This window comes from Prionailurus bengalensis, chromosome C1 (genome assembly GCF_016509475.1).
Source record: "Prionailurus bengalensis isolate Pbe53 chromosome C1, Fcat_Pben_1.1_paternal_pri, whole genome shotgun sequence".
Classification (NCBI taxonomy): Eukaryota; Metazoa; Chordata; class Mammalia; order Carnivora; family Felidae; genus Prionailurus; species Prionailurus bengalensis.
The window spans coordinates 106978891-106990252 of record NC_057345.1 but is presented as its reverse complement, the minus strand read 5'-3'; the positions used below and the strand labels follow the sequence as shown (position 1 = coordinate 106990252).

At 48.4% G+C, this 11362-nt stretch overlaps 1 protein-coding gene across 1 annotated transcript; it reads left to right on the top strand.

Moving 5' to 3' along the window:
- The first annotated feature begins 846 nt into the window (after nt 1-846).
- Nucleotides 847-11122, top strand: S100A10 (S100 calcium binding protein A10). The gene is made up of 3 exons (XM_043576348.1): nt 847-1214; nt 7559-7711; nt 10708-11122. Exons 2-3 carry the CDS (start codon nt 7580-7582, stop codon nt 10867-10869), a joined length of 294 nt encoding a protein of 97 aa, XP_043432283.1. The 5' UTR covers nt 847-1214; nt 7559-7579; the 3' UTR covers nt 10870-11122.
- The last annotated feature ends 240 nt before the right edge of the window (nt 11123-11362 follow it).

The window sequence follows — 11362 nt, the reverse complement described above, 5'->3', positions numbered from 1 at the left end:
GACGCTTAACCGACTGAGCCACCCAGGCGCCCCTCTCCACTCTTGACTGTACCCTGGGGCCTGGGAAAAACTTGGGAAGCATACAGCAAGATTTTGAAGAACAGCCTCCCTAAACAGTCAGCACCAGGGTTGCATGAACCTAGCGTGAGCGAGAGCTTAAATTCAAATTGGGGTTTCCTAGCAATGGCCAAGATCAGTCACATGGTGGCACTTAAAGGATTCCCTGAGTCTGCTCATTCCTTTGGGATCACTCACTCCTCCCAGGACCTCCCCTGGGAACAAAGGAAAACCCAGGACTTGGGACTTTTATAGCTGCTAGTAGTTTGCATTTAACCCTAACCACAATTAAAATAAATGGGGGCGGGGGAACACTATCCATCCAGTAGAAGACACTTAAGTTTTCTCTAAATTTCTTCCAGAAATTTCTCCTAAAGGGCTTTGAGAACCAAACAAGCCAATTACAGGACAAAAAGGAGGCTTAGAAACTTTGGTCTTAACAATGCCAAGCTGAGTTTTCCACCATGTAAAGCCATCCCCAAGGAGGGGTAAATCCCTTATTGAACAAAAGGTTTGTATCCACGGCGCCAACAAGCCAAGCGGCACTCTTCATACCCCACCCAGAGAGACGGGCACCAGGAGTAGGTGGAGCGGGGCTCAGGCCACGAAGACCCTCGGGACTGAAATCCTGAGCCTAACACGAGAACTACGACCATCCTGCGACGGTTAGGACTCCACGTGCCCCTCCCAGCAGTGTTGTCTAGAAATTAATTCCTGGACCTGTAGGTTACACCGGTTGTGGGGCAGCGCGCCCCACCCGCAGAACGGCTGGATTGAGGACCGCGCCTTCCCTCTCTAAAACAGACCCGAGAGGAAGGGCACGGCCCAGGGCGGGGGTGTCCTGAACCATCCGAGAGCCCTGGAGCGGGGACGGACGTGCACAAGAACGCTCTCGGCCGAGGTGACAGCGGGCGGAGGCTGGGCGTGAGGCCCACGGCATCGCCTGGGAGGGTGTGTGCCCGCGCGGGGCGCGGGGGGACAGGAAGAGGAGGGCGGGGAAGGGGTGGGGTGAGCAGGGACCGGGACACCGGCCCAGGCTCCTCCTGCCTCCCCTCCCCACCCCCACTCCCCATACTAAGGCTCCCAGCCCGCCACGCTCTGCTCACTGGCCCGCGCGTCCCGGCCGAGCGAGAGTCCCCGCCGCGCCTCCAGCCAAGGTGAGTTCAGCCCGCTGCTCCCGAGCCCCTCCCGCACCCCCCCCCCGCCCGACCGCGACCCCGTGCGCGGGGAAGCCCCCCCATCCGCTGCCCCAGCGCCGGGGTCCGCTGGGCGCCCGCCGCTCCGCGCCCTGGGCCACTCCCCGGCGAGACCGGTAGCGCCCCTGCGGCGATCCTCGCGGAGTGGAGGAGGGGCGCTCGTCCTCCGTACCGGACCTCCGTGTCCACGCCTGGGGCCTCTGCGCTCTCCTCCCTTTCCGTCGATCTCTCCTCACTCCCACTTTCCTGCTTTTCCACTCGTCACCCGAGCTATTCGCCCCGTCCTGGCCGGCATATGCGCTCGCTCTGGCTGCAGGCTGACCTCTGTCCAGATGTGTGCGGCCTCCTCCGAGCTGGACTGCCTGGCAGCCAGCAGATCCCTTCCTAAACGGCACTGCTCAGTCCCTCGCCCTGATGTTTCAGGTTGGGCTTCCTGTTGTTTGTCTGCCAGACAGGAGAGGGGGAGGTCTATTTGTTTTCTTTATAAGCCTGGCTAGCGAGATTTGGGGGGGAGGGGAATATATGAAGGGATTTCTCTACTCAAAGGATTCCCTTCTTGCGATCTTAATTACACAAGTGGAACTATAAAGAGGGGGAAGAGTAGGTTTGATGAAGGACCTCCCAACCCAGATTAATCTGGCCCAGTGCAAAGAGACAGATAGACCTGCCCTTGGTACCTGGTCACCACTTTGAGCTTGGCCAAAGGAATGTAGCTTCTTCCAGCCCTGGACGCTGCTAACTGTCCATCTAGACTCCAGCTAACTGAAACATGGACTCTGGCGTGTCGGGTGGGGCTGGGGAGGAAAGTAGAGCGGCTACAAGCTGGGCAGAGCCCTTAGCCCAGACTCTGGAACACATTAAGCCTACACCCCCTTCCCTCCCCAGGGGAGCTGAGAGCATTGCACAGGGCGTGGTTAGCACAAAGGGCTCCCAGATCCCCTTAGTGCAGGCCGGTGACTCAGCTGTGAGACCATGTGGGTGTGGTCCGCGATGGTTCCAGATACTCTCTGCAGATGGCCGGACAGAACACTCCCTAAAGGAAAAGGGGAACTGTGCCATCTCAGAGGGCATTTTCCAAGAGGAAGTGAGTCACACCAGGACTGGCTGGCAATCTGAAGGAGAGGTTTCTTGACTGATCCGTGGGTGAGGGCAGCAATTAGACTGGCAGAGCCATGGTAAGACACAGCACTGTCGGATGATTGGCCCGCGTGCCTGCTGGCAGGTGGCCTAAGCTTCACTAGTGAGGTAGCTCTTCCCGTCAAGAGGTTTGCGGTAATTGCTGCAGATTTTTTCCCCCTGCAGCTTGAGATTCAACCTGCAGTAGCGGATCTTTACATCCTGAACTTCAGGTGAGGCCAGGCTCACGGAAACACGCCGACGGACAGAGATCTTTGCCTCCAACATGTTTCGGCAGATTGAAAAAGATAATACCAGAGGCTGGGGCAGAAATGAGTTCATGTAACTCATTTGAAATGTCTTCATGCATTCTGCCCCTACAGATTCCTATCCCATTTGTATTTAATTGTCTCTCCTAAATGGTATATGCCTTCCTTGACAGCCAGAAGCTACTTTCTTCATCTGACCTATTATTTGGAGTTTATTTCAGGTCTTCAAATTTTCTTAAAGGTGCACTGGACATAAATAAAGTACACTGATTTCTAGGTGATGTTTTCCCCTGGTTTCTCTTGCAAACAATGTCAGATGGGCCCTCTTCCTCCCGTGCTTGGCCTCTAACCTTAGTCTCTTAAGCAGCCACCCCAGTGAGGTCAGGCCTTGGGCTGGGTGGAGCTGAAACTGGGTGCCTTCCTGCTTTCCAATGACAGTTCCAAAAATGTGGCTTTTTAAGAGCACTACCCACTTGGTATGCCCTTGGACACAGTACAGTCTTTCAAAGTTGAGGGAAACAATGGAATCCTTTCAGGTTATGATGTATAAATTAGCACTCTGAGTGCAGGGAAAGCTGAAATGAAGTTTTGGCATCTTTCTTAAGCTTCTCATTTTCCTGGGGACTTAACGATTTAGGAATCTCGTATCAAAAGTAAAAAGAATGAACTCACTTATTTTTTTTAAACAATTTTCAACACTTCCTACCCTTTCACTAAATAACTACCACCCAACCCACCAATGGATTTGATAGTAGTTGTCACAACGGCTATTGTTTGCCAATTCATGCTGATTGTCTGACAATTCTTCAAAGAAACATGGTTGTACTCCACTGGGGTAGAGAAGGCTTCTGGGTTCTTTCTTCCTATTGCATTACATCTGGAATTTTCCCTCTGCTACCTCCTTTTTTTAGTGAGCAAGTTTTATGCTTGGGGAAAGGTGGGAGAGACAGCCTGGATCCAGATCCATTGCTTCAACTCATTTTTTCTGAATTCTCTTTAGGGATCAAATTTAGGAACACCTTCTGTGTTCAATTAAAAAAATTTCTTTTCTTTTCAAAATCTCCACAGCAAAAGAAAGGAAACCCTAAACACATTTTAAATAACAGATGTTTGTTTTTACTGACACCCTGCCAATTATTTTCTGGGTGGGCTGCAAGAAAAGTAGGGTATGGACAAGACACAGAAGAGCAAAGTAAATCAGGCCTCTTGCTCTTTAGAAGTATCCTTTTTGAAATTAAGGTCTGGATCTGGGCATGGATCCAGAGCAAACATTTGGGATTGCTCAGGAGCAGACACATTTCTAAGGAGGCTCCCTGCTACTCCCAGGAGAATCAAAATGTACATTGCTGTCAATTTCATTCTTACCAATTCATTGAGCAGGCTGTGATGGCAGGTTGCTACCTACTGGGACCCTGATCAAGGAGCTCACAATCTAGTGGGAGAAGAAACAGAAACACAATTAACTAGACTTTTTAAATAGTATGCCATTAGCTGGTGAACTCCCCCAAAGGCAAGCACCATGGAGAGAGAGAGAGAGAGAGTGTGTGTGGGAACGCACCAGCCCAACACCAGACATGTACAGTAGGTGCTCATTTTAAGAGGACAAGAAATGGAAAGTTTAATTCCCATCACTGTGACTAAATCTGTGGAGTCCAGAATTCTTTTCTATAAAGAAAAGTACACTTGGGGCGCCTGGGTAACTCAGTTGGTTAAGCCTCCGACTTCACCTCAGGTGAGATCATATCTCAGTTAGTGAGCTCCACCCCCACGTCTGGCTGTGTGCTGACAGCTCAGAGACTGGAGCTAACTTTGGATTCTGCATCTCCATCTCTCTCTGCCCCTCCCCCACTTGCCCTCTGTCTCTCTCAAAAATAAACATTAAAACAAATTTAAAAAAAAAAAAGAGAGAGAGAAAACTACACAGAGAAAGACTACAGAGTTCTGAGCCCCCATCTTACCAAGGCAAACAGGTAGGGAGGTTACACAGACATCAGAATAAAATGGTTCAATAAAAAATGAGAAAACAATGAGGTAGTTATAGCCTGTGGGGCTCACAGTGAGAAACAAAACACAAGAAAACAGCAGGAGTCAGAAGAGAAAGAAGTCCTGTTCAGGGTCTGGCCAGACCTGTTTAGCAGGACAGTTTTTCCCTGCACTCCTGGAATGCGCTTCCCTCTGAACTCTACTGATGCATTCACAGGGCCCCTGGGCCCCTTCCCCAGCTCTTCCCAGCCTCACATCCTTCTGCTGGGCTCTGAGCTACACAGTTTTCAGTCCAGACCTGAGTGGTCACACAGGTACTTCGGGCCCTGCCAAGGGGTTTGTCTGACTTATTCATTTAGCAGATGCTTATTTTGTGGTTCATAGACAGAAAAATTCACAGTTCTTGACGTAGAGGATCTTAAATCTGAGAGGCCAACAGGAAACCGATTAAAGGGTGTTTCAAGCTGAGTAGCTTGTCTCAGGCACAGAGAGGACACTGCCATCCTCTTGCCATCCTCTCGGCTGCAGGCCCAGGCCCCCATGAGAGCTTATCAAGCTCTTGCCCAGGAGTGGACCATGTCAGGCGGCTGGGAAGATCCAAGTGCCAGATTCAGGTCCCTGGGCTTGCGACTTTAGCAGCCAATGGTCAGCCCTAGAGTCTGCCCCACTCAAGACCAGAGGGCTGCCAACTCCGTGGGAGAGCTCTGTGACTCCTCCACTGGCCAAGAGAACACTTTTAATCCTCACTGTCCCCGCTTTTCCTTCGTCTTACTTTAAAACCAGTGCACTGGCTCCTCCTTCAGAACAATAAGTTGCTCGTTGCCCTTTTCAGTGCTCTATGGGCACTGGTCCCCGATGAGACCACGGGCATCTCCTCTGGTGTCCAAAGTCAGTTATTTCACCTTCATGAACTTAGATTCCTGGCTAGTCACTGTTCTGCATTCTCATTTCAAAAGGTCTACCTGACAAATAGGGAGTCAGCTGGGTGCCTGCCATACTCACATACTCACGGCCCATGTGCTGAATAAAACAGCAAGTGGGCAAGGAGGGGTAGGACTGGAAGGACCCGGGGCAGGGGACTGGAAGGACCGGAGACCTGAGCGTTCACTCAGGGAAGACCGGCCTCATTTTCTTGAAGAAGATACTCTAGGGTGGCCAAGATTTCTTCCTGCTTACAACTTGTGTTTCTTACAAGTTCCTAAATCGACCTGTTCCCCTATTATAGCGGTCCTTACTCTACTACTGTGTCCCCTTTCTTTGTCCTCTGGCTTTGCGGTGCACTTTCCTTCTCCTCTGTTCTGTGAAGAAGGTGAACAGGGTGTCTGGCAGCCAATGCAGTTTCTGGCATCTTTGGAAACTGGTTGTGAAATACCGTCCCGCTCTGAGCTTAGACACAGGTATTTTTACACCTCTGGTCTCCAACTTCTTTCCTGAGTTACTTCAGAACTAGGGCGGGTTCCCACGTCTTCCTCCCGCAGGTGGCTCATTGGTTCAGTTCTCTTACACTGCTGGACTTCCAGAACAATCCAGGCAAGGGCAACTCCATCTCAGCACTGTGGACTGCCCTCTGAAACCACAAGGGCTGTGTAGGAAGAGAGGGGAAAAGGGTGTGTCTCCCCTGGAATTCATCTCACAGCAAACACTGAAGCATTAATTTGCTGATCTCTCCAAGAGAACTGCCTTTCAGATGAATCATCCCAGATCCTGGCGTATAGCATTCTCTAGAGTAGCACATTCTTTGGCATGCTGGTTCCTGCACTTTTCTGGGGATTAAGGGGGTAGAATTTACAATTCCCTAAGTATAATTACTCAATCCCTGGGGTCACCAACTAACTCCACCTTCTCTGTAAAAGGCAGCATTTAGGAATCTGTGTTGAACACAGATCTGTCAGCAGCAGGAACCAGACTGAAATCAGCAGGCAAAGGTACTAGCCTCTCCTTCAGCCTGTGCTCAAAACCTATTCTTGTGAGGTGTTTTTGTTGTTTTGTTTTATTGTAAGTGGTATACTACAGTCTCTATTCAAGTTAACCTGTTATCTATCCACTAGTGATCTTAGGCGGTGTTAGCCAACAGTGGTCTGTTCTGGCCATAGCATTCCTTCCAATTAAGCCAAAACTCACCGAGTTCCTATTAAGTACCGGGTGTATGCCCCAGATCATTATACATGACTATAGTGATCTGATATGCTTCCCTTCCCTCCTTTCAAATACTTTCTGATGGAAAGCTCTTGCTCTCTGTCCTTCCTGCCAAAAACCAGGTCCCCAAAGGAGTCCTGACTCCTGTTACCTGTTCCTTTTCAAGAAACTAGATAATGAGCTTTGGGTAGCTTTGAGTAACAGCATTTTACTGCCGGAGATGCAAATGTCTGTACTGCAATCACAAGTTCACACCTTTAGTAAAAAATACACGCCCAGCAGACAAAATTCATTTGTAAACGGGTTGCTAAACCTAGACTTACACCGAACCAGGTTACCTACTTAACCTTGGAGGGTTGAAGTTTTCAGTATTAACCAGGCTTGACTGTGTGGGTGGTTGGTATCAGCCATGTCTAAGAGTCCCATCTGCCAGTGCCAAGAGAAAAGATGAAACGCCTGCTCTTTCTGCAGATGCTTTGTCTGTTAAACAGAGGGACGTGGACCTTGCTTTTCCAAATGATCCAAATGATTAGAGTTTTTATTCCTCATTAGGTGATTTATGCAGAATTAGTGGGCAACTAGACAAATTCCTCATTCAGAGCACCAATACCTGAGGTACCTGCTTCCATCAGCAGGGGGGCCCACCTGGGGTGAACTGGGCCTCAGAGTCGTTGAACTTTAGAGCCAAAAAGGGTCTGATGGATGATCTACTACTCATCTTCCTTCTAGTTACCTACAGAAGACTGGCAGTATGTGTGGCTTAAAAGTTAATGTAAACTCTTTCTTTACATCTTTTAAAAGGTTTCAACAGACCTCATCAAAATGCCGTCTCAAATGGAACACGCCATGGAAACGATGATGTTCACGTTCCACAAGTTTGCTGGGGACAAAGGCTACCTAACAAAGGAGGACCTGAGAGTACTCATGGAAAAGGAGTTCCCTGGATTTTTGGAAGTAAGTGCTGAAAGGCTCAGAAAGAACCAGACACGAAAACCAGTGCTTCTAGCCCCTGGTTGCTTTTCCTTCCTCTTCCCATCCCTTCCTGTGGAAGCCACTAGTAGAAAGGTGTCCTTGTTCATTCATTTATTAAATATTATTGAGTGCCTCCTGTTTGTAAGGTACTGTAAGGGAAACGGAAGGTAGAGAAGACGCAGTCCTTGCCCTCAAGGGGCTTACAATATGGAGCTGAAATAAAGCTGCACATGAATCGCCACAAGACAAGGTGGAGTCACCTGCATCCACTGAGACAGAGTCACCGAAGAAAAGCCTCTTACCAGAGAGTCATCAGCTAGGAAATGGCCACCTCAGGTCATAAACCTGGCACTGGCATTGTCACATTCTGGTCATATCCACTCTGAGCAACTTTGCATCTCTTAAATCCCTTCAGATAAGGGCTTTTTAAAAATATTATTCCTACTCTATAAAGGAACAGTGTCAAGCATCTGCTGAATGAAAGCCAAGCGTCACTCCAGAAATAACTGCTTTTCACATTGAAAATGCTATGAGATTTAAAAAAAAAAAAAAAAAAAAGCTATGAGAACACAGGAGCGCAACTTGAGTTTGAAAGACCAACGGCTCCATCAAGACTGGAAGAGGAGTCTGCCATCAGCTCTGACACCTCACTCAGGACATTAGGCTGCAAGGCACAGTTGTCCTTTTACATCATAGACCCTCAAGACATGGTTGTTGCGTTTAACGGAAGGTGAAACATTACTTGACAAAATATGAGCATGAAATGCAAGTCCCTCTTTCCTTGCACTACTGTGCTTGGTGCAGAAAATGACTTCAGCCTCTAAAGGGTGAAGGGAGATGATGGTAAAAGGCTGGATCCTGTCTCCTGTCATGTGCCTGGTGGATAGCACGTTAGTCAAGCCCCAACTCCTGGCTCAGTAAACAGGGTTTTACGGTACATTCTGATTTACACGTCATCAATACCAGTTAAGTAAACAGGTATAAAGCCTAATGACAGTCTCACAGCTGCAGTTACCACAATGCCATCCCAGAAAGAGCTAGAATATGCTGTTGCTCTGCTTTTGCACACCCTCTGGTATAGCCCCAGACCAGAAGTCTGGCTCTGCCCTCACACTGGGCAGGCTACTTTGGCTTTCTGGGCCTCAGTTCCTGCCCCTGAAAAATGAGAGGGCTGAGCATGATTACCTCCATGCTTCCACTTTCTGTGATCCTTCCAGGCAAGCATAAAATGCAAGGACATGTGTTCATTATAAGCCTGCCCACCACATAAAGGCATTCCCCACGTATTAAACCCTTGTGCTTTCTTTGGTTTTTCTGGGTTTTTTTAAATGTTTATTTATTTTTGAGAGAGGGACAGAGCATGAGTCAGGGAGGGGCAGAGAGAGAGGGAGGCACAGGATCTGAAGCAGGCTCCAGGCTCTGAGCTGTCAGCACAGAACCCGACACAGGGCTTGAACTCCGAACTGTGAGATCATGACTTGAGCCAAAGTCAGATGCTCAACCGACTGAGCCACCTAGATGCCCCCTAAACCCTTGTTAATTGTGCTGTTGCATATGTTAGAAGCCAAGATGAATATCACATGAGACACAGACCCTTGCTCCCTAAAGGCTTTGTAGCAGAAGAAACATAAAGGGTGTGCATAGTACTGAGTACTGAACATGGTAGTGTAATTTATTCCAGGCACGGGTCATAATTCTGGGCACACCCACACTCGCTGAACTGACAAGAGTATTTTGTTTCTAAAGTTGACCCCTTGTGTCATCCAAATTTCACTCCTTCAGACCACAACCAGGAAGCTGGGGGTGAAGCCAGAATTAGCTGAAACCCACCCAAAGTGAAGACAGCCACACAGAGAGGGTTGTAGTTGATGGCTTAGGAGGGAGTCTACCGTCCACAAGCAGGAAACATGCCTGCTTTACTGTAGGGATTTCTGAGTGCAGGATGTACACATCCAGCATACCTGAGACACTGAGTGTGCGATTCCTCACTCATGTACGCGATCGATGGGATTACACAGACTTTCCCTGAACACTTGCACACCTCTAGGAGGCCAAATTTCCCCCCCTGGTTGATGGTCTGGATCCTGTGGGAGCAGCCACACTTTCCCACCTCACTAGGTAGGACAAGGAGTGATCTGAAACTTACTCCCTAAACTATCTTCTGAGGTCTTTTTGTTTTTTTAATTTTTTAAATGTTTATTTATTTTTGACAAAGCAACAGAACATGAGTGAGTGAGGGACAGAAAGAGGGAAACACAGAATCCAAAGTAGGCTCCAGGCTCTGAGCTGTCAGCACAGAGTCTGACGTGGGGCTCGAACTTACAAACTGCAAGATCATGACCCAAGCTGAAGTTGGACACTCAATGACTGAGCCACCCAAGTGCCCCCCCCCACTTTTGGTAATTAAAAAAAAAATTTTTTTTTAATTTTTTCTTTTTTAATGTTTAGAGATTTTTCCTTAAGGAGTTTCCTTTTTCAAGGATTTGACCACACCATCGGGAATAAACATGTGTTAAGAGAATGTAGGCTCACACTACAAAATGGGAAGTTTAGGGTGGTTCTTAGGCAGAATCCTGTGATACTGAAAATTGTGGAAACAGCTGAACTAGGAGCAGAGCAGTTCACAAGGTCATGCCAGGGTCACGGTGGCAAGCACGGTGGACTGAGAATTAAAAGGCTTGGGTTTAGCTTGTCTGACGTGAATCTCCTCTTTCTAGAAATAGGCAGTTCCTAAGATCCCTGTAGTTCTACGAAATGATGCCACGGAAAATCTCTTTCTGAGCTTAAAATATGCATTTACTGAAATGCTCTCTCAAGGCAGAAAAACACATGTAGGGGACGCCCAAAGACCACTTACAACCTAAAACAAGAGTTCAGGTAATGGGAAGACTCTATTACTGGTTGTCAGTGGGACAAACCAGAGAAGCTGGCCACTGCAGCCACTGACTGATAGTTCTTGCCTTTGTTCTTCTTTGCAGAATCAAAAAGACCCCCTGGCTGTGGACAAGATAATGAAGGACCTAGACCAGTGCCGGGACGGCAGAGTGGGTTTCCAGAGCTTCTTTTCGCTGATCGCTGGGCTCACCATCGCATGCAATGACTATTTTGTAGTTCACATGAAGCAGAAAGGAAAGAAGTAGGCAGCACTGAGCCACACTCCCACCCAGAGAGTTCTGAGGGCCTCTCAAGGAGTCTGCCCCACAGCTCCCCCCCTCCACCCAGTATAAAGGATTCCATGAGCAGATTGGGACCCTCAGAAAATGTATACATAAAATGCAACCCCCATTTGAGAAGCAGAGAAAGTAAAGTCAGTGAAAGCCAGATAAGCTTTTGATTTTTATATTGCCTGCATCCTCTTGCCCTCAATAAACAAATTCTTTTTTTAGTTCCTCAGTTGGGACAAATGTTTGTTTCTCCTTCAGAAATGCTGGGTCCCCACTTTATTCACAAGAAGTCTGCATGCCCACGGGCAGAGGGCACACCATAGAGCCAGCAGGGTAGGAAAGCCCTCTCCACTGAGGCCTGGGGTCTGACTTCTCTGATCCATCTGCCCTTGTAGTTATGACCTACCAGCACTTCCAGAAAATACCCTGATTTCATAATTATGGAGCCCAGTCTTGTCTAGTTAAGTCA

Excerpts from the sequence above, each read along its gene's own strand:
- S100A10 (XM_043576348.1), top strand. The coding sequence starts at position 7,580 with ATGCCGTCTCAAATGGAACACGCCATGGAAACGATGATGTTCACGTTC. Across the intron at positions 7,712-10,707 it reads AGTTCCCTGGATTTTTGGAA|AATCAAAAAGACCCCCTGGC; the intron begins GTAAGTGCTGAA and ends TCTTCTTTGCAG.